The sequence below is a fragment of the Podarcis melisellensis genome (genome assembly GCF_964234715.1).
Source record: "Podarcis melisellensis genome assembly, chromosome: 3".
Classification (NCBI taxonomy): domain Eukaryota; kingdom Metazoa; phylum Chordata; class Lepidosauria; order Squamata; family Lacertidae; genus Podarcis; species Podarcis melisellensis.
Window position 1 is genome coordinate 88,579,103 of NC_138530.1, and position 23,313 is coordinate 88,602,415.

Below are 23,313 nucleotides of genomic sequence, written 5' to 3' on the forward strand. Positions count from 1 at the left end.
GTTATATACAGTATCCAAGAGCTGTTTCTGCTCTAACCAGTGTGGACTCCAATAAACATGCCAATATTCTCGCCAACAGATTAGGAGCAAAAATTGTATGTTGTGATTTTTGAAGAAAGTTGTATTACAACCCATTCTCCTAATAAAGTTTCATAACAGGATCCGACTGGCAGTCTAGTACATCAGCTTGGTGGCCGCATGGCCTGCTGCTTATCGAGGGAGCCCGTAGCTAACTGGCTAGCTACAGAGGAATGCAGACATGGGAACAGGGAAAGTTATTTGCCAGGAATAGTACAAGCTACTACAGTGGTACCTCGGGTTACATATGCTTCAGGTTACAGACTCCGCTAACCCAGAAATAGTGCTTCAGGTTAAGAACTTTGCTTCAGGATGAGAACAGAAATCGTGCTCTGGCGGCGCGACAGCAGCAGGAGGCCCCATTAGCTAAAGTGGTGCTTAAGGTTAAGAACAGTTTCAGGTTAAAAACGGACCTCCGGAACGAATTAAGTACATAACCCGAGGTACCACTGTACTGTTCCAGATCCAACAGCCCAGAAAAGTGATCCTTACTAGGCCAAGGCATAACCCTTTCAACCTTAAAGAGAAAGGAAACTGTTATGAGACATTCTGAGCACCTCCATTAATAAATGTTCAAGTTTTCACATTAGAGTGTAGGTTAAAGGTAAAGGGACCCCTGACAGTTAAGTGCAGTCGCGAACGACTCTGGGGTTGTGGCGCTCATCTCACTTTACAGGCCGAGGGACCCGACATTTGTCCGCTCCACAGTTTTTCCGGGTCATGTGGCCAGAATGACTAATCCGCTTCTGGTGCAACAGAACACCGACACCAGAACAGCGCATGGAAACACTCTTTATCTTCCCGTCGGAGAGGTACCTATTAATCTATTTGCAGTATTTGGCGTGCCTTCAAACTGCTAGGTTGGCAGGAGCTGGGACCGAGCAATGGGAGCTCACCCCATCGCGGGGATTCAAACCGCCAACCTTTTGATCAGCAAGCCCAAGGCTCGGTGGTTTAGACCACAGCACCACCCGCGTCCCCTACAGAGTGTAGGTTACATACTTCTAAAGGTAGGTCACTTTTTTTTAGGTGGGAGCCTAGAAAACCAATGAAAACAGTGTGCCTCTATATAGAATACCGTTGTTAGCAAGGGTGGGCCTTCCCAATCAGGATAATTTACTAAAGGTTCCTGACATTTTTTAATTGTATTCATGGTCACTCAAAGCAGTCCTTCAAGAAGCCTGCACTAGAAACAGTGATTTAAAATTACCACCTTTTGCATTCAACACGTCTATGAATGAGTCAAATGGCATTTGACTGAAATGAGGACATACTGCAAAAAGTAACCAATATTTTAATTATGCACAAATGCAAAATTATGTTCCAAAAAAATAACCACAATAAATTAACGATGTAGGAATGTCGAAAGGGTTTGCCTTTCTGAATTAAGATGATTTAAAACATGAGGGGGGAAGAAAATAATTTGCTGTACTATTAGTAAGGCAGGAAGCATAATATACACCTATAGCCCAGTCAGTTTGGTGCCATGTTCGCTCTCAAAACATAGAAAGTACATACAAAGATAAAGGTGAAAGAAAACAACTAGGTCCTCAAAGTTTTGTTTCACTTCTTAAAGTCACAGTGGAGACCCATCACAAGTTTGCCAGAGCACTGGAGATTGCAGTACTACTTAATTTCCCCCCTTAAGGTAAGACAGTACAAGAAAATGAGGAATCAGTACGTATCTGTTGCAATGTTTATGCTAGAAATGCATGTACAACAGGAAAGAAACATTAACATCCAAAAATGAAAGCCAGGGAGAGGAAGAGAAAGAATAAAACAAAAAAGGCAAGCCTAGTTTACAAACCAGATAGTTTTAAGAAACTAAAGCTTAAGCCATCCTGTCACGCAGTGGAACTACGTTTTTGAGCCTCTTAAATATGCTGTTCCATACCACTCCTGTATACTGCATATCACCGATACAAATATGTGGGATAATTGAAATCCAGTTAAGGGTACTCAAGTTCCACTGCAGTTTATGATGCTTAGATGTGTCAGTAGAGCTCAGTTCTTAAAGTGCATTGAGACTGTGAAATGTTAACCTCTACTCTTTTTTTTTAATCGTTGTAATAGAACGAACAAATTTCAACTACTTGGGAGCCAGCTTAGATGTTTTTTCGTGCACTGATGCCAAGCCATCTTCACATCTCTTCCATGCTTCGCTTGATGGCCTCTTGAAAAGCTGCATCTTCCTCTGCATCTGCATTAAAGAAGCAGGACTTAAAATTGCAAAACAAATGCATAGCGAAATACTGACTCAAGCAAGAAATGGCTACCGCTTCCTAATCAGTGGTTGCAGAAAGGTCAGACCCCTGGGTCCATCTAGCTCAGTTGTGGCTACGCTGACTGGCAGTAGCTCCTCTAGGGTTTCACCTGGAGAGAGAGCCAGTGTGGTGTAGTGGTTAAGAATGGTGGACTTGTAATCTGGTGAACCGGGTTTGCTTCCCCGCTCCTCCACATGCAGCTGCTGGGTGACCTTGGGCCAGTCACATTTCTCTGAAGTCTCTCAGCCCCACTCACCTCACAGAGTGTTTGTTGTGGGGGAGAAAGGGAAAGGAGAATGTTAGCCGCTTTGAGACTCCTTCAGGTAGTGATAAAGCGGGATATCAAATCCAAACTCTTCTTCTTCACAAAGGAGTCTCAAATTTACGCTGAGAAGCCAGCGACTGAACCTGGAAACTTTTGCAAGCAAACCAAGTGCTCTACCACTTTTATTTGTTTATTTATTTATTAAATTTGTATGCCGCCATGTAAATCTCAGACACCACCAAGCTATGCTCCTTCCTAAAGCAAGTTCTAGCTTTTTAAAATGTTTGTTCATGTAGCTGGCAGCTACCAGTTGTTAGCCTCTGGGGGTATGCGGGATGGCTAGCAGGCGCAAATGGTTTATACAACCTGTATAAAACAGTTATCTCCTCCTCTAGGAACTATACACAAGGCTGTCACAATGTGCACGATCCCAACAGCTGTAGAAAGACAGCTCACACAATTGCGGGGGTCACATATATGCCCCCCACAAAGGTGCTGGTTCATACAACCATTGCCTCCATAAGATCCTCGATTGTATCATGACTCTGCCAACAACCCGGCTCACTCCTCTGAAGGCCAACATACAAGCACTGTATTAACTGGACCTAAATCCATGTCTCAAATGGTAAGCAAAGGCCCATTTTATAGATAGTCCTTTCTCTTGCTATAGCCACTTTTCTCTGTCACGGTGCCTGTAGAGGAATATGCACATATGGTGGGGGGAAATGCTTTCTAGGCTCTTTCTTGTTTGATAATATTGCCAAATCTAATTTTCTACGGCCATTTCATCTCTTGAATAAGCATCTTGTAGCGAAATTAACATACCATTTTGGTCCTTTGTTACTTCTGAAACCTGCTCCACTGCCATTCGAGTATCTACCACTTCAGTTTCTGTAAAAAGACACACACAGAACTAACTATGCAATACCACAGCTCTCACAACTAGCTTTCCTCTTCAGAGTTTTGTTGATTGGTAAAACCTGGCTGTCATAACTTTTCCTTCCTCGCTTCAAAACCCAGTACCCTCAAACAGTGTGCAACATATAACCAAAACAGAGGTTTATCTTCACACCCACACCGAGCTAGCTTAGCAAGATGGATGGTAAAGAAATTGGGAATGCATTCCCATTAGTGCAAAGTCCTTTGAAAGCCACCCTTCAACTTGATTTCCATGTAGGAAAAGAACATGAGATCCATGCAAACACTCAACTGCAAGTTCATATTATTTTACAGAGCTGAACATGAAACAAAATAGATGAAACCGGCATGTGGCTTTCATACTTTAACCCCCATAACAATTGCACAGAACGGCAAACAGGGAAGACTCAAATTATAAGCTTTTCAAAAACAGTGATGCATTTTTACAAAGTACATCAACAACAGAGATGTATATCATAAAGAGACCCCTGAACCCTCTAAAATCTCAATTCAATATATTCTGTACAGTCAGAACTAGCATAATTTGATCTCCAGAGTGCTGCACCTGAACTCAAAAAAATTGTTTACATGAAACTCCTGTTGGCTTTCTGTGAAACAGAACTAAATCCCTAAACATAAGATCTTGCAGTGCACACCTTTAGACTTTTCCTTTGCAGGTTAGAAATGAGCTATGCTGCAGCAACTTCCATGCTGCAACAGGGGGATGCAACTGTCTTGACTTTCCACTGATCTTCCAAGACAAAACTGCTTCAGAACAAGTGATTAAATAATAAGGAGCATCAAAGACAATGTTGAGGTTGGTGTGCCACTGCTTCAAATCTAAAATGAGGCAAGTGACTTATTTTGCACAGTAAGCCATTGTAGGAAGAAGCGGGAGAGAGGACTGGGATTAGCTCTAGCTCCTAAATTTACCCCGACCTCAGGAACCATTTCTCAGAGTAAAATATGAGCCAAAATCTTACGCGTTATGTAACAAATTGTGAACTCTGCATTGGTTTGCTCTGCATAGCAATACCCAAAGCCCAACAACCACCTGGTGCTTCAGAAGTGCTGTGCAAAGTACACTGAAAGTCCTGTGCTCAGAACTTTCCAAGTGCCAAGTAGAGGGCTTTCAAAGCCCTTGTGCCGTGCCTTCTACAGCAATGGCAACATGATGTTTGTCGAATATTTGGGAAGCACTGCACTGTGACGGGTGCCAATCACAGGACGTCATCGTGTCACATGATTTGACTGGCAGGTGAGGGGTCCAGTACACCTGTCCATGCTGGCTCGCCAGTAGTGGGGCAAGATAAAAAATCTGGCCTGCTGGGTCAAAAGCCTTCCCCATCCCTGTCATAGGCTGTTCCTTACACACAGCATAAACACATTGCTCACTAACGGGCTTTATATTCTTTATTTTGCCTCCATTACTCTTTTGCTTCCTAGTGGCTGGCCCATACTGTAGAGCCCCTGCAAACTAGTTCAACTAAACTAAGTTACAAGTGGACTTTAGAATGATTTTAGAATGTTGTATTATTTTACTGTTTTTAGCCGCTCTGAGCTCGGCTTTGGCTGGGGAGGGCGGAATATAAATAATTTTTTTAATTATGTGATCTATTGATGAGGAATTATTCCTAAAGCAGTACAGTAAGTAAACAGGTTGCCTCTCCTCACCTCAATCCTGGAAGTAGCTTCCACCAGGCAATGCATGCCTAGGCTGTATATATAAATGTATTAGAAAGGATACCTTTGGCTGTATCAGAAATGCTGTTCAATAAGGCATACATCATATCGGCATCAATCTTATGAGGATCTAGAATGCGAGTTGTCCGCTGAGTCATCTTAAGCTGATCCTCAAGCTCTAGAAAGCTTTTGTCTCCCGAAAGAATAGTGAAAGGAATATGCTTTGGTAGATGCTCATCCAGGCGGCCCACCTATGGAACAAAACATGAATTATGCGAGGCAGAGAGACAATGGGCATACAATTTCTTTAGTGAGAGGATTTCAGATTGTGTAGGTAGACAAGATTGAACATTCTTTAGCCCAAACATTGTAAAACACATTGTTGTGTATGTGTTTTTTTACAACCAAGAGGTATATACGTTTTATGAAATAATTTTTTAATATATTTGCACTGTGATAGGATTCTCGGTGAATGCCAGCAACTGACACCCTAACACAAAATATTTCCTTTGCATCTTATCACAGCACAGGTGCGTGAAAACTTACATGCACACAGATTGCAAAGTCAGCAGCCTCTCTCCTTGTACCACAGTGTGGATGGAGGAAGAAACACCCGATCTTGTTAAGGTAGTTAAAAATCTTGCAGTTCACAGGTGGCTTCCAGTTGTTGTGCCCACCTAAGCAGTAAACCAGAAGACAGCCACTGTTAAGAGATTTGAGGGACTAGACAAGGGAATAGACAGTTACTTTTTAAAAGTGTGTGTGTGTGTGTGTGTGTATGTAAAAAACACAAACCCTGTGAAATACTAATTATGTTTCTGAGAAGCGGGTAATCTAAATTGCACATGGTTGATATATGCAATGTACTATACATGCTCCAGCTTTGTAACTTTTGCTAATTTGTGCGGCAAAACATGCTCCCATAGTAATGGGAAAAGGACTGAGCTACGCCTAACATCATAAAAGGTGGTCGATCCTCATTCCAACTGTTTTCAGGTAGACATCACTTACAACATTTTTACTACAGTTGTACCTTGGGATGAATACGCTTTGGTTTAAGCATTTTCGGGTTGCACTCTGCGGTGACCCAGAAGTAACGGAGCGCGTTACTTCTGGGTTTTGCCGCGCACGCAGACCATCAAAATGACGTCACGTGCATGCGCAGAAGCGCCAAAACGTGACCTGCACACACGCAGACACAGGTTACGTTTGCTTCGGGATGCGAATGGGGCTCCGGAATGGATCCCGTTTGCATCCCAAGGTACCACTGTAAATGCAGACAAATGCAGCATCTGGTGGGTGTTAAACTGATACCTAAATTAACACAATGTGGGAGCATTGGATCTGTGCTGGGAAGTGGTTCAACAGACAAGGTGCTGCTATTAAGGTGCCCTGCTGTGTGTAGGGACCTCTTGAATCATACGCATTGGGGGGGTTATAGCAAACAGGGCCTCCGCCACAGATCTCAAGAACTTGGGTTTGACCGATTCTGGGGGAAGCACTTCAAGTACTTGTCAACTATGTCCTTCAGGGCTTAATACCCCAGTATTAGCACATCTTGCCTGAATTAGGAATGCTATATGCCATGAACTTGTGTAAATGTATGCTGCTACATTTGTAGATTACCTGACTTACATGTGATATACAGTATTCATCAAGGGAAAGTTTGCACTGCCGAGTTCCTTACCTTGAAAACCCCAGATAAAAGTTCCTTGGTTAAGGGTAGCAGGCAACTGATGGAAAAGGTTTCCCCAGTTATCCAAATCCATCATAATAATATGAGTCATGGTACACAAGTAATCAAGATCAGGTAGATCTCTGTCATCTAGATAGTCGGGTGGAAGGGAAGAAGAAGGAAGCATAACAAACATTATACGGATTCCTCAGCTGTAGAAATCTATACTTCAGAAAAATTCAAAACAAAGCACATCAAATTCTTTAAAAAATCATTGCAATTTAAGTAATTCATACATACTCAATAGGGTACCACCTTCAGCAAATTTATACTAACTTCAACATTTTTCATTATGAGGTTCTGCTTGTTTTTATACAGCTTGCATTTGGATTTAGATGATTACTTGCCCAAATGTAATTATAAACAGTGAGGAGGAATACAGACAAATACAGAAGGGCTCTCAGGTGCTTTCCAGGCACAGGGCAAGCAAAGTGTTGACAAGCCCCAGCTGTTCTGCAAGGTTCTCTCAGCAGCCATATTTGTTTGGGCAGCCATATTTGTTTGGGCATCCAAAGTATACCATGGTTTCTACCTACCTACGCCAAACCCTTCAGAATGTGGCTTCTTAACTTGCTCCTTGGGTAGCTCTCCTGGCCACCTCTTCTCTGAAGCACTTGCTGCAGTCTTGTCTTCCGAAAGCATTGGGTTTTCAGGCTTTTTGTCTACACAGGATCCACCAGGGGAAATCTGGAAGACGTCACTTCCTGCTTGAGTTGGGGCTAGCTGGGGCTTTTGTGGGAAGCAGTGCTTGCTGTGAAAGTGCTGGTGGGCAACTCCAATATCGTTGAAGTTTTTGTTGCATGCTCCACACCTCACAATGTACAATTCTTGGTCAGGTTTTTGCTCCGAGTGTGTCATGAGATGAGCCATCACGTCAGGAAAGCTCTGCGCTGTTGAGGAGCACAAGGTGCAACGGAACCACAAGTTGCCCTTCTCCAGCAAGGCCTTCTGACACCTCTTGTAATCTGCCTTCCTGTTCTCTTTGCTAAAGTATTTCTCCCGACAACCACAGTTCAGACGATTGCTCTCTTCTACTATTTCGGTACTCTTGATCGATGTCCCCGCTTCCTCAGACACGCATATGTAATCTGTGCTATGGAAGCCCTTGAAGTGAAGCAAGAACTCCTCCTCGGCGTCAAAAAACAGGTCGCCACAAAAGCTACAGAAGTATTTGACCTTTATGACACCGTTATGCTTATCCTGACAGTGTCGGTGGAAAGTTTCGTTCTTCCGGAATGTCATTTTGCACAAGTCACAGCTGTACCTGTGGAAGTGGTGGTTCTCTAATGACACACAGTGCTGCTTCACGCTGTCTTCAGAGTCAAAGAGCTCCTCGCACATGCAGCACTGCCATTGGTGAGACACTGACACATCCATGGGGCTCAAAGGTGGAGACTGCTCCATAGGGCTAGGAGTTCGGTCTTTCTGTTCAAGTGAACTACCGTACAGTGCACCAGAAGATGCTGTAGCATCCTCAGCTGTAGCATCCTCAGCAGCAGCATCCTCTCGGTAAAAGCTGTGCACACCATGATATTCTGTCACATGGGCCTTAACGTCATCTACTTTCTGAAGAGCTACACTGCAGACCTGACACCAGAAGACGAAATTAGTCAAGTGAGCTCCTCCATGGAACCGGCTCATGTGCAAACGGATGACGCTTGCATTTTCCGCAAGCTTGCCGCACACTGCACATTTGCGGCAGATTCTGTTCTCGGAAAAAATGTGGTTTTCTACCAGCTCCTCAGAAGGAAATGCCAGCTCGCACTGACACACCCAGGTTTTGACGGCTGGAGCACTGCTAACCTCTTGGCTTCTGCCTTCCAAATCCTTTATTCGTTTTGAAACTGTTTTCCTCTCATCACCAACGGATTCAATCGAGTCCGAAGGTCTCTTCAGAGGAGAAGATTTTAAAAAGCTGCTATTTTTCTGTAGATGAGAGGCACTTTTATTCCTTTCGTTGACATGGCATACTGTCAAGATGGATTCTTCCATCGTGGTGAATACTTTAACCTTGTGTAGGGTTTTGGAAATATGCTGACGGATATGGGTGTCATTGATAAACAGCTCGCTACAGGTGTGACAGAAACCTTTGGCTTTAAATACTTCGGCGACTTGGCAGATGCGCTTCTTTGACAGAGTCACTGGGCCAGCATCACGACAACGAGTTCTAAAATGGGAAAGGACATTGTAATACCTACTTAGCTGTGCATTACCAAAAATCAAAAAATCAGTATGGTCTAAAAAACACCATTCACACGCTGAACATTATTTTTGGATATTTGCTTAGTTGGGCCCAGATAAGTTTCCAAGGTTAGCAGCCTTCCAAACAAACGGGATGAATGACACTAGGCCACTGCCAGTCACTGCGTCCTAAATCTGCCTCTTCTGCAGTGGCAATGCCCCAGATACCAGACAGAGCCCTTTAAAACCAAGGCTGGCAGCTGGTAGAAGCACAGGATTCTGTCTTCTCAGCCCAGGGGTAAGGTATCTTAGGCCCTCCAGGCTTCACTACCTGGCCCCTGGGACTCTCCCCAGGCCACATGCCTGGCCAGTAGTGCTTCAGACCCTACTGGGGTGTTTTTGCCCCGCTTGAATGTGTCATTGAACTTTGATCAGGCCTCTTGGTTGCCTGGCTAGAGAAGGATGTGTGAGCGTGGGCAGGAACAAGTTCACTGTTCAAGCGTAATGCTTGATATCCATTCCTCTGCTCACTTTTGCCTCTGGCTCCACTTGCTACTGGCATGTTGCCTCGAGAAGGGAAGGTTGCTCTTGGGCTGAAAGATTCCCTACCTCTTTTCTAGGCCTTTAAGAACAGGAATGTGCAGACAACAACTTAGGGACATTGCTATTTTCCCAGCAGCGAAGACAGTTCAGCACTACAGTTAACATTATTTATCTTATTTATTAAATTTGTGTGCCGTCCTTCACCTGTAGATCTCAGGGATGGTTCGCAACATAAAAATACTATATATATATGTGTGTGTGTGTGTATATATATATATATATATGCAGGTTTTGGTGTCCTCGGGTGTCTTCCCGTGTAAAAGTTGGGGTGTCTAGGCGACGTTTCGACGAGGTCTCACTCGTCATCTTCAGGCTGGTGCTTTCGGCTTCTTGTTACTGGAACAGAGCAGGATCTCAGTGTTTGAGTTCCTATAAATACTGTTGAGGGGGTGTGGTGTATAGCCTCCAATGTTCTGGGCAGAGAGGAAGTTCACTCAGGATATCACTCAAGAAATCACTCAAGATATCCCTCAAGTAATTAAGGAACAAAAGAAGAAAAGGCACACTAGCCTGGGAACTTCCTCTCTGCCCAGAACATTGGAGGCTATACACCACACCCCCTCAACAGTATTTATAGGAACTCAAACACTGAGATCCTGCTCTGTTCCAGTAACAAGAAGCCGAAAGCACCAGCCTGAAGATGACGAGTGAGACCTCGTCGAAACGTCGCCTAGACACCCCAACTTTTACACGGGAAGACACCCGAGGACACCAAAACCTGCATTCCTGTACCCGTGAAAATCTACGAAAGCAAATATATATATATATATATGTGTGTGTGTGTGTGTGTGTGTGTGTGTGTGTACACATATATGTGTGTGTGTGTGTGTGTGTGTATACACACACACGCAAAACAAAAAGCAAACCAATAACATCCTCTCCCACAACACAGTCAGAAGGGAATCAGATATCAATCAGCCAAAGGCCTGGGAGAAGAGAAATATTTTTTGCCTGATGCCTAAAGATATGTAATGAAGGCACCAGGCAACACTCCCTGGGGAGCGCATTCTACAAGAGGGAAGCCACAGTAGAAAGGCCTGTTTTTATGTTGCTGCTCCCCAGACCTCTCACTGAGGAGGCACACAAAGAAGGGCCTCAGATGATGACCTCAGGGTCTGGGTAGGCTCATATGGAGAAAGATGGTCCTTGAGGTCTTGAGCCATTTAAGGCTTTATATGTCAAAACCAGCACTCTGAATTGGGCCCAGAAACTAATGGCAGCCGGTGCAGTCATGCCAGGGCTGGTGTAATGTGCTCAAACCAGTGAGCAACCTGGCCGCCAAATTCTGCACCGGCTGAAGTTTCCCAACCATCTTCAGAGGCAGCCCTACATATGACATGGTGCAGTGATCTAACCTGGAGGTTACCAGAGCATAGGCAACAGTAGTTAGGCTGTCCCTGTCCAGCTGGGCCATCAGCCAAAGTTGATGGAAGGGACTCTGGGCCACTGAGGCCACTTTTTTAGTCTTCGTTCCCATGTTTAACATGCATGGAGAAAGAGCGCATACATGTCAGAACTGAAAGTAGGCTTGTTGCCCAACAAATGTTTAAAGGAGAAACAGAGAAAGGAGTCGCATTCTACAAGCAGGAAGGCTCTCAACAGACCTGAAGTGTGCTGTTAGCTCCACATGAGAACGCAGCACCTGATGGCAGGATGTGCACTTCACTTGGAACGGGATTTCTTTGCACAAGGAGATCAGAAGATTCTTTGCATAAGTTGGGAATGGCAAAGGTTGTGGTTGTGTTGCTTTATCTGCAACGGAATGCACAGAGTTATTTGTATCACTGAGTCAGAAAGGACCAGACATTATTGACTTCCCAAAGGAAGGCCACCCACATGCTGGTGTCCCCCTCCTCCAACGTAGACACGAGTGCAGCACCAGAGAAGGGTGGCGCACAGCAAGCATGGCCCGGTGGCATCTAGGCCACATAACACTAGAGCAGTGATGCTCCACCAATCCTAACCATCTGCAGACCAGAGTTGGGAATCCAACAACATAGACTCTAGATGGCCACAGGTTCCCCGTCCCTTGACTTAAGGGTTTGTTGCAACCTGTTGTCCATTTCCAGTCAGTCAACATGCAAAACTTACTTCGAGGAACAACTAGGTGGTAAAGGAGAAGAATCAAAGGTTACAAATGATTCAAGTAAGAGAATCATGTCAACAATGCACCAAGACCAGGCAGTTAAGAACGAGCTAACAAACATCACTTGGTTCCTGAGAAATGTCACACAATCAAGAGTCAAATCTGAGCATTTTTCAGAAGTGTTGCAAGAGTGATTTTTTGGTCCTACTATGTTTAGACTGGTCAGGACAGGAGTGCAGGAACAGGGTTTTTTAAAGCTGTTTAGTTACTTTGCACTCGTTTCAGAATTTATTAGCTGCCAGGAAGAAGGGCAAAACTAATCTACTTTGATATAACCTGAGAAACCAAATTACAGAAAGGCACCCATCATATGGCTGTACCCAGAAATATCCTAAATTTTAAGCAGTACCATATATATTTTATGGACCTTGCATACTAGAGGGAACAATACCATACACCTCAGCCACACTATAGAGGACAGTCATTGCTCTGGGAAAAAAACCTTCCCTGGCAACATTCTCTCTCTCTATATATATGTCCTTGTTTTATCTGACTAGCAAAAGTAGCTAAATCAAATTGTGCTGTTCTATATATTAGCTTCAGGTTCTTTTCTGTCCAACATAAGCTACATTATGTTTTACCTTGCATGAGCTACACAGGAAATTGTTTGTTCAGGAAGGATAAAACCCATCTTAGGTTACAGAGTCTGGGAAGAATTTGCATCGGTGGCAATGCACAAGGAAGTGGGGAATGAAGGCATTCTAGAAAGCAGATTCAGCATACTTAGCATGGAGCTAAGGACACTTCCTTAAAGTAACATTATCATCTTGATCAAGATGGTAATGTTACTTTAAGGAAGTGATGTAAGTTTCAATGTTTTTTTACCACATTCCCCCTCAAATCATGCAGTATCCAGTAATTTCAGATGGAAAAATATATACATTTCAAAGGAGACATACCACTGAGTTTAAAAGCCTGAGAGAAGTGATTCTTTTCAGACATATGCTGCAGACACTCATCTCTCATGCTAAAAAGGAGAAAGCAACATGGACATGCAAAGCACTGAATATGCTGAGGAGGGTATTTCTTTTCATGGCCATCACTTTCCCTTGCCTTGAGGGGGTGAGAAGAAACAAAACAATAACTCAATTTTAGACAAACGGAGAACATTTGTTTTCCAACATTATGAAGAACATTTTCTATAAGATTCTATGGAAATTTGATCTTAATACTAGAAGCATATCTCAAAATATATCAACCTGCTCCATTTATGAGCCACAACCACCTACAAGAAGCAGATTTTTTCCGCTCTGGATTTGAAAAATTATCAAAAGCCAACCCTGAGCAGTAAAATCCCTGCAAAGATTCGCGTACGAGTTTATGAAATGGGACTCTTCTGAGGGGAGATTTTTTTCCCTGCTACTTTTGTGAAAACATGCATTTCCTTAAATTCTTGCCTTAGAAGAAACGTGCTCATTATATAGTTGAGACGTGGGGAATCTTCTATTGCAGACTATGCAGGCAAATGCATCAGCTGGACATCCATGTAGTGTAATTGATGGATCGCATGGAGAATGATCAAACCTAAGGAAATAAATTTGCAGGATTAAATAATAGATATGAACGATAAGAAAACCTTTAGAGGTTGCCCATTACAACAACAGGTTTAGGGAAAAAAACATGTTTACTAAAACATATGTGAAGTCTGAATATACTTGCAAAACTGAACATTTCCTGGGATCTAAAAGCACAAAATTTCTGCAGAGCAACTATCAGTGCACTGCACATTTGAGACTACCTGTAAGATTCCGTGACCCATGTTCAGGCAGTCTAGCAACCTATTTCCTGATCAAACTAAAAAACACGTACCTCTGAAGGTGGCCCAGGAGAAGATGCCTGTTGTCAAATTTTCTGTAGCAATGCATTATTGGGCATAAAATGGATTTACTGTCAGATTGTATTTGGTCTGATCTTTGAGGTAATGCTCTCCTTCCAGAGTTTACAGTGCCTGGCTTGAGACCTATAAGTTAAAACAAAAATACTTAATACATCATGTAATTGATGCTCGATGACAGGTTAGAAAATAGATGTATTTGTCACACCGCTTCTTTGGTTTAAAACGCATGAGACTGACTATACTGCCCTCACTAAAGCTTTCCCTCGTTTCTCATCCAGCACAAAACTCGACTTGTGAATATGTGAACCTCAAGGAAAGAACACAGCAACACACCCATTCTTGACACTGGGCTAACAGGAGGCCTGCCACCCCAATCCAAGGGAATCTGCTGGCACAGATGAATGAAGTGAGCGGTGGCTGAGTGGTTCACGTAAGACGTGGCTATGAATGCCTCATGATGACATCCTGGAGAGCCCGGTCACAGCAAGTGAAGTAATTCTGTATTCTTAGCTTGGCTTGTTCCACATGATGAAACTTACCAGAGCTAAGACAGACTAGGGTGGGTAGGCAGGACTACACAGGGGAAAGAGGCTCTGAAGAACAAGCCTGCCAAAACACACACACACACACACACACACACCCCTCAGCCCTGCTGCTAACAATTCTTTAGCCGAAGGCACAGTGAGTGGAGCTTGGGCTCCTCATCTGCAGTGCTTTGCACATCCAGAAAGTGCTATGTAAGCATTTAGCTGCCCCAGGCTCTTCTAGGAGGAAAGATAGGAAATACCGGTACTTCTTAATATATCAAATGTACTAAGTTACAGCATCTCCTTAAAGCAGTGACGGGGAACTTGCAAATCTCCAGTTGTTGGGCAATAACTTCCGCTATCCCCAGCCAGAATAGCCAACAGTCAGGGAGACAATGGGAGCTGCAGTCTAGCAACAGCTAGAGAGCCAAAACTTCCCCATCACTGTATGGAAGAAAAGGATGAAGCTCAAACACCTCCCATGTTTCTCCTGTGAAGGCTACCTGTACCTTGCTTACTCCTCTACATGTGTCTGAAAGGGAGAAGCGACCGACTGTAACTAAGGTAGAACTATTCACCCGGAAGAACTGTGCATCCCTCTGAATGGTGAAACAACGGTACCAATACATTACCTGGCATTTTCAGCCACTGGTTCACGCACTGCCTTGCTGCTTCTGTGTCACTATGTCCCTGGATAAATTCCAGCTCTTGCAGTCCGTGAGCATGTTGCAAATCCAGTTTTTCCTAATGGTACCAGCAGCCGGAAGACAGCGAGTGCAATTAGTTGCACTGATTTACCGCCAATACAAAAAGCATTTATACACATACAAGCTCAAAGCATTCGCTGTACTGACTGGCAGCAACTCTCCAGAGTTTCAGACAAGGTGCCTCTCTCAACCCCACTTAGAGATGCCCAAGACTGTATCTGGCACTTTCTGCATGGAAAGCAGATCCACCACTGAACTACAGCGTTGCCAGTTCCTCAACAAGGTACTGTATTTTTCTGTGTATAACATGCCCCCGTGTATAAGACAACCCCTATTTTGGGGGGACTCCAAATTAAGAAAATGGGGGCCCACAGTTGTTGAGCTTTTTTTGGGGGGTGGTTTGTGATAATCGCTCCCCCACCTGACACCAACGCTGCCAGTCACACACATCGACAAAGCCAACAATTGTCTGCCTGCTCGCCGCCAATTGCCCACCATATTGATGCAGCGGCAGCCAATCAACAGCAGCCCTTGACGCAGCCACCAATCACCCTCCAAATCACCGCTTACAATCTCCTGCTCGTGGCTGCAATCAAACGCTCGTCCCCCCTCTGCACTATCCATGTATAAGACAACCCCCAATTTGGAACATTATTTTAAAAATTTTTTAAAAACCAGCATCTTATACACGAAAAACTATGGTATTTTTCGTACTCCTTGAATGCCCTTTTTGTAACAATCTTAGAAACAACTACACCCACCCATTGTTAAGATCACAGAAGGGAAGGCCGTCTCTTGCAAAGACCTGTTTTCTTTTGTCTGATGTAAAGAAGTATATATCCTTCAGAACACCCACATTTCTTACTATGGCTCAACAAACACACGTAACAAAATCTGAAGGAGGGCATGGGAAATAATTTGTCCTCTAAAGGTTGGGGAGTAGTAGCATTATTATTATTATTATTATTATTATTATTATTATTATTAGTGTAATGGCTGTTTGCTAAAACACAGTATACTAAATTGAACTGAACTACTTCATTGGTCCAGGCTTCAAATCACAGTTTGACCTCTGCAGTTATTCGTGAGATGAGTAGTTTTACGTATTATAACCACTATCTCTTTGCAGAATCCCCAATAGCCTGTGCTGGCTGAATTTCAATTGTTAGAGAGCGGTCAACACTTGTTTGCCAGAACCTGACCCTAGAACACAAAGTCATTTGGAAAAGGCTACCTTAACAGGCTAGGAAGCCTGCATGCTATATTTAACACAATGATTAACAGCAAAAAACATGGACAGATTTACCCGAGGCAAACGGATACAGTCATATATTCCTAAGCATGCCAACTTCCTATCTTTAAAGCCTCAGGCTTCATAGGTGCAGAGGAAATGCTGGAAAACAGGACCACAAGGTCCACCCTCATTAGCGCTTTCTGCCACAGCCATCACGAAAGCACATGAACCATAGCATGTGGTCATTAAAATAATAAAAAACAGCAACAGATCCAAGTGACTATAAAGTTTCAGAAAGAGTAGAGCACTGAGGGAAACGTGGAAGAGCACAACCTGGCAATGTACTACATAAACAAATGTACAGTAGTTACTGAGAGGCTGAACTCATGGGAAGGACTAATGAGTACCGGTGGACACAATGTTCTAGACTGGACACAATGGCAGCATGAAACCAGGTTCAAGGATTAATGAGGAACGGTGCTTACCAAGATATTTTGGAACCAGAAGAGAAAAATCTAGCTGGAAACATTACCCAACATAGGCCATTTAATCTTTTTTTAAAAACAAACAAGCTCTGCTTTGGAAATAACAGCTGAAGCCAAACAGTGGTTTAAAACCTAGATGATAATCCCTCGTTGTTTTTTGTAAAAATAAAAATCATACCTTGAAAGCTTTATTTTTCTCTTCTTTCAGTTGTTTCTCTACCTCTACATGACGTGCCAAGCGGTCTAGTGTGGAAGCAACCTTTTCCTTCTGATAATCAACGTAGTCTTTGCGTTTTGCATTTACCTACAAATGAAGAGAAGTTCTCCCATATTACCATCTGCCACAAACTGCCAGACAATTCAATAGCAACATCTTTTCATCCACTACAAAGGGCTGGGGGTGGGGCAATTATTTCAGTCTGCCACCATTTGGAGCTTGGGATAAGTTTCTTGGGGGAAATGCATGCTTAAAAGCATGAGGCTCAGAGGCATTTTCTAGACACCAGTCAAGAGAACTCTTCAAAGCCCTCAGTAAGAGGATGCATACTTTAAGACCATTGCTACACCATCTTCTAACAGACGCAAAAATGGGTTCAGATATTATTATTTTTTAAAAAAACTCTCATTGCACTAGTTTTTTAAAAGTATTTATATGCTGTGTTCTGTACTGTTCACATGGCACCTGTCAGGAATACTGGTTTCTTCAACCTCTATATAAAGTGAGGTTTATACAAACACAGGTTTAAGGTATCTATGCTTCTTTAACTTTCAGGTGCCATTAATTAAGTCACAATGCTTTCGAAAACCTCCTAGCAGCTGTTATAGTCGGTTTAGGTGTAAGATGGATGCAAGCATTAGAGACAGTATGACCATTTAATTAAGACAGCTGATTTATTAGAGTGTGTGTATGTGTGTGTGTACACACATACAGAGAGAGAGAGAAATATTGGGATCTTAACAGTGTTTGTTGACAATTTCTGAAGATTCAACAAACACCTTTGCTGACATCAGCTTCTAATTGGCTTTAACCTCAAGCCAAATTGCCTAAACTTCCACCCCAGCCAAATGCTCTCACAACCCAGTACTATTACTGAGGACAATCCCTAAAACTCCTCTGGTTGTATTCTTGGCTGCTTGGACAGTTTAACCAACTATTAAAATCCACACGAGTCGTGATCTTCTGGTAAGACCTTTGCAGAGGACAGCCTTTTACACCAACTCAAGACACTGGCTCCCTTCCTCTGAAAGGTATTAATAACACACTGGGCATAAATATCCAGTTCCATCCTCAGTTTTTCTTTAGTCAGAATAAATCTAGCTGATCCAGGCCCAGCCTAATAAATTCTCAAAGTGATCATCTGTCTCTCAGAAACTTACATCTGCCATCTGAAGGAAGCCCGCTGTTTTCCTTCAGCCCTTCTTTACTTGGGCTTCCCCAGCTTCTGAGGTTTTACTCCTAGGCAGATGACAACTTACCCTTACCTCACAAAAGCTGTTGCTTAATGCTTTGTTCCCTCAGATGTTGAGGAGGTTAAGGATGTCATACTCAACTTAGTTGCTATGTGTCAGAAGGCTCAAGTACGATGCAATGTAAACTGCACAGCATTATCCCTGATTTAACAACAGCCACTAAGTGTACTTCACAACACCAGTTGCCGGTGACGCTGCTGGCACAGGTTCAGTACCGAATTAGGCATCATGGTTGGGATTCAGCTAATGAGTCCTGTCAGTAGAAAGTGTAGGCTTTCTACTCGCTCATCCCTAGTTTTTTCCAGGGGTCTGGAGAACCCCCAAACAATGTACCGGGGGAGGGGAGAATAATTCTTTAGCAGAAGGTTGCCAAGGATAAAAACATTCACAAGGATAAAAATCCATTCACAAGGGTTCAATACAAGCCATCAAAGACCCACATGGAATAAACGTATAAAAACAAAAAGCACAGAGAATGCAAGAAGCTGCTCTTAGTTTCCTCAGGATCTGCAGCTTGAATTTAAATACTGTTTAAAAACTGGATACGATACAGACATATAAAATATTTGCAGTGGTGATAAAGGAACATTTTTTCCAAGCCTTCGCTTCAAATCTTCTAAGTGAGCAGCTAGCTACCAGCAAGAAAGTCTTTTTGGAGACGGCCCCCTGCTTACAGAATACCTTCCCGGACAACCTTACCTGGCACCTACACAATGATCATTTATGCAACAGGTAGATTTCCCTGTTGTCTCAAGCCTTCTTATCGCAATCTACTGGATGCTTCAGTTTTTCCATCAATTTTTTCCCTTGCTGTGGTTTATGCTGGTTTTAACTGTTACAGCTGTTGTGTTCCATTCTGATCTTACATAGAGGTTGTTTTTGTGTTGTTGGGCTTTCACTTTTGTAAGTTATTTAGCTTTTAGTGTTTTTACTTCAAGTTTAAGTTTGTGTTTCATTGCTTCTGTAAACTCCCCAGAGAATTGGTTAAATGTGCAGTATACAAATATAACAGGTAAAGAATAATAAAATCATCTCAAGAGCTCTTTTTATAGATAAAATAAGAATATATTTGAACCATATTGTGATGGGACGATGAGCTGCTTGTGCGTAAAATGCAAGTCCCTCAGAGTTTGATCAGGTTTTCAAACCTCTGCCTGTGACGGAGCCCCTCCAGCATGGCTGCGTCAATCACTAGTAGAATCCGAAAGTGGCTGCTTTCGGAATCGTTTCCAACATAAAAGCTCTTTAACGGAAACACGTCGTCTGGCCTCTCGGCGTGACAGTTTCCGGCGAGGTGTGGGTGTCCCTATAGGAGGTCCTGAGACCTCCCCACTGTTTTCGCTGGAAGCGTCTCTGAGCCATCCCTCCGACTCACTTTCCCTTGGAGTTCTTGCTCGCCCTCTACTGGTTCCCTCTTCCGCTGCTACTCCTCTCTCAACCTCAGTGAGCCTTTGCGCCCCCGGCGCTTTAGATGGCAGTTCCCTGACACATATGTACTCCCCTTCAAGTGATACAAACTTAGACAGACAGAATGGAGTAATTCCAAAGAAAACTCTTGTCCAACAATTTTAAATGGCAGGGAACACTCACATTAGAAGAACTGCTACCGTCTTCGTCACCGCTGCTAAGTTCAATGCAGTCCAAGACTGGTCTCAACACAGCTTCCTATGGAAGAGAAAACACAGAATCACAGAATTATAAGGTGGAAGGGACCTAGAGGGTCATCTAGTCCAACCCACTGCAATGCAGGAATCTTGCCCACAGCTATCCCTGGATGGGCTTGAACCACCAACCTTCTGGTTAACAGCCAGACCCACTGAAGATAATGTGTTTACCTTTAACAGTCCCCCCCCCCGCCCTTCTACACAAGTCTGCAAAAGTTACAAGATCTAGGAACACAACAAATTGATTGTATATTCAGAAGCATTGCGTTTATAAGTATTATCATTCTTGCCCAATTCAGATTACCATTTGTTGCCATACACAATTGAACAGAGTCCAGCTCTAAAACAGACTGCCTACTAACAGACGGTGGCGAAACATCCAACAATCCAGTAAAGCTCTTCTGTTGATGGAAGCCCACCTTCAGAGAAGGACCCAGGCAACAAGTCCTTTATCTCTAGGAACTGCCAATTCAAAACAAGCAGTGGGGAAAACAAAAGAGGGAAGGAAGGAATGGGGCAAATGACATTTATTAATTATATGCATTTACAGATAACCAATCACCCCAGGTGATCCATTGCGTGATGGCTAGTGTTCAGCTAGTCAAACTGAAGTGTGTCACAGAACAACATTACCAACACTTCCACCAATATTAACATTTTTGCTTTGGGCAGGGGGGAGGCTGAACCACCAAGAGAGATAAGAGAAATTATTTTCATGTAATTGTTAGAATTCCTGCTCCGTAATTGCAGTCATGGGATTGTTGTCTATCACGTGACGGTGTATGTTTTGACTCCACAGAGTGGGAAGTGATGGAGGAAGGATGTTTGTGTTACTGTGTTCTGTGAAGTGGGATTATAGTCCTTTGTTCTTTTTGCTGTCTGATGCTAGAGAGAGGGAGCCCTGTTGCAGGGCTCCGTGTGTGTTTAGATGTAAATAGGTTAGCCAAAATGCTGAGTTGCTGAGGTCTGTTACGCAAGTTGCGCAAACTCTGTGGATCCTTAAGTGTGCCAATGTCTGTTGGCATTGGTCACTGTGATGTTCGGGCTGAAGAAAGCTTATAAAGCTCCCGAACGATCGACCAGGAGGGAGGGAACATGCCAATTGGGCATGTGTCTCTGCCAGGGTCCTACTCGAGTATAGGCTGAACTCCTAACAGTAATGGCTCTCACCGGTAAGCCTTCCCTCCGTGGCTTTTTACATGAAGAGCCAATTTGGTGTAACAGATCTGGACTATGACTGGGGAGACCCAGGTTAAAATTCCCACTTAATAACTAAGCTCCCCAGGTGATCTTAGACCAGTCACTATCTAAGCTCTAGTGCAGTGTTTCCCAACCTTGTGCCTCCAGCTGTTTTTGGACTACAATTCCCATCATCCCTTGCCACTGGTCTTGGTAGTCAGGGATGATGGGAGTTGTAGTTCAAAAACAGCTGGAGGCACAAGGTTGGGAAACACTGCTCTAGTGCATCTCATAAGGTTGCTACACAGATTTAAGCGGGGGAAAGCAAAATAAAAACTTAAAATTAAAGTACTAACAGAAGGGAACTTTATAAATTGCTTAGCCTTTGTACAAGAAGGAACACATGCCACCCACTTTTTCAGAATTCCTCATGTTTTTCTAATGGAAAAAACAACGCATATTGACATGGGTCACAATAATAAATTTATCTGTATTTGGGCACTGAAGGAATCAATGCACTGCCACATAATTCAGGTTAACTATAAAATGAGACACATGAAACAGATTTATAAGGACAGCTCATTTTCCCCCACATTCCTCGGATATGTGGACAGTGTGCTAAAAAAAAAGTTTAGTTTCAAATCCTTTGTACTTTATTTTAAAGATTCACACCCTACCTATCAAATTACCTCCAAGACGATTCAGAACAGATAAAAGCCTTATATCACTATACCTAGCAGCCCTCTGGCCGGTGTTAAAGGCCAGCCTGTTCTTTGGTCTGCTTGTACTCTGCAGTCCCAGGCCACTGACAGTTGGAGCAGAATGTTCTGCCTGGTAGGGAGGGGGCAAGCAAGTTCTCTGCTGCTTTGGCCAATGCCTGGGGCTACATTGGTTTCCCTCACAATAGCATTCTTCATAGAAGGTATCACAACACATTTTGATTTATTATTTTACATATTTACTAATTATAGACCACTTTTCAGACACAGATCTCCAGGATCAGGCTGGAGTAGCCAACAATGTGCTCTCCAGATATTGTGGGCTGGAAATATTTGCATGGTCCCAATAAGCCATAGTTTGGCTTGCCTTAATTATCTCATTATCTCAGGCCATTATCTCAACTGCTTTGAGTTATGGATTTAACTGAATAACTTCTTCTGTCCGCCTGACGTTTCTTTACACCATTTCCCTCTTGAGTTCCCTCTATGAGTTCAATTGCCACCAGCATTCCTTATCTCCTTGTTGGGCATTTCAATGGTTGAAAAAAAGTATTTTAATTTACAAGCTTATACAATGCACATCCAAGGAGTTGCCTGTGTCTGTAGAAACCACTATCCGTTTAGTTTCCAAAATGATATGCACTCAATTGCCCAAGTTTGCTATTAGAGGGAACTATGGTGTTGCTTATAGATTTAAAATAGATATTGTTTACATGCCGGTTTTGTAACTAGGTTTGTAATGGCTTTTAGTCAAATATAATGAATGATTGATTGATACTGTTTACATACCCCAACAAACTCAACGTCATCTTCACTTTCCTCTTGTTCAGACGATGCATTCTCAGCTCTTTTTGAAGACACAAGACACTCCATTATCTGAAAAGGGAAGGGAGAGGAAAACACCTTTACATGTCAGCAATTTGCATAATGATGCAATAAATCAGACCCATCGCTTTGACACTTTATTATTAATAGTGACTGTAGAGAATCTCATATACATGATGATAAGAAACAGAGTACAAATAATTTATTAAAAGGTTTAATATCAATATTTTGCTTTATATCAATAGCCTGTATTTTGAGCAGAGAACTAAAATAAAATGATAAGTTACTTATATGCTACCTAATTATCAAAGTCTCTATCATAACTAAGGGCAACAAGCTGCAACAAGTAAACGCTGCAAACATATTTTGGTTTTGAAGATTACAGGCATATTTTGCAACAAGTTCTTGAAAGAATAATAGTGCGTTAGTAGTAGATTTATTCTGCTTTGTTAGTTGTTCTGTGATGCTTCCCCAATACTTTAACATTATTTCTGTTCAGGGGGACTATAGTGCAGCTATTCTAGAATTGGCCGGGGAAGAAGCTTGCTGGGAATCTGTTATCCACCTCAGATTCCTGGGGTCCTTAATTTACCCTCCCCTCCCAGTAACTTCAAAAGCCAGTTACATGGCCAAAGATGTGAGTCAAAGGGCTCTTGCCCTGCAGCGAAAAGTTTTGGGCCACACCATACTCCAGAAAAGGAATAATGGAAAGGAACCATCTTAAATTTTAAATGTGGGGGAAAAGAAGTCAACAATAATCTGGATTGTTAAGCAAATAAAATTAACTTTGTCG

At 42.9% G+C, this 23,313-nt stretch overlaps 1 protein-coding gene and 1 long non-coding RNA gene across 2 annotated transcripts; one reads left to right on the plus strand and one right to left on the minus strand.

The window, feature by feature from the left end:
• Window positions 1-1,356: 1,356 nt before the first annotated feature.
• Window positions 1,357-22,571, minus strand: ZNF451 (zinc finger protein 451). Its single transcript, XM_081906703.1, has 14 exons — window positions 22,485-22,571; window positions 19,724-19,798; window positions 16,842-16,967; window positions 14,870-14,981; window positions 13,683-13,833; window positions 13,271-13,397; window positions 12,773-12,926; window positions 11,332-11,479; window positions 7,480-9,110; window positions 6,896-7,033; window positions 5,755-5,885; window positions 5,273-5,459; window positions 3,433-3,498; window positions 1,357-2,278 (listed from the first exon to the last, which is right to left on the minus strand). Exons 1-14 carry the CDS (start codon window positions 22,566-22,568, stop codon window positions 2,220-2,222), a joined length of 3,189 nt encoding a protein of 1,062 aa, XP_081762829.1. The 5' UTR covers window positions 22,569-22,571; the 3' UTR covers window positions 1,357-2,219.
• Window positions 21,715-22,667, plus strand: LOC309367327. The gene is made up of 2 exons (XR_014167044.1): window positions 21,715-21,898; window positions 22,526-22,667. It is a non-coding gene; the product is annotated as an uncharacterized lncRNA (long non-coding RNA).
• The last annotated feature ends 646 nt before the right edge of the window (window positions 22,668-23,313 follow it).

Coding starts and splice junctions, on each gene's coding strand:
- ZNF451 (XM_081906703.1), bottom strand. CDS start 22,568: ATGGAGTGTCTTGTGTCTTCAAAAAGAGCTGAGAATGCATCGTCTGAA. Junction 5,460..5,754: donor ACTTTGCAATCTGTGTGCAT/GTAAGTTTTCAC, acceptor TTTGTTCCATAG/GTGGGCCGCCTGGATGAGCA. Junction 2,279..3,432: donor AGTAACAAAGGACCAAAATG/GTATGTTAATTT, acceptor TCTTTAATGCAG/ATGCAGAGGAAGATGCAGCT.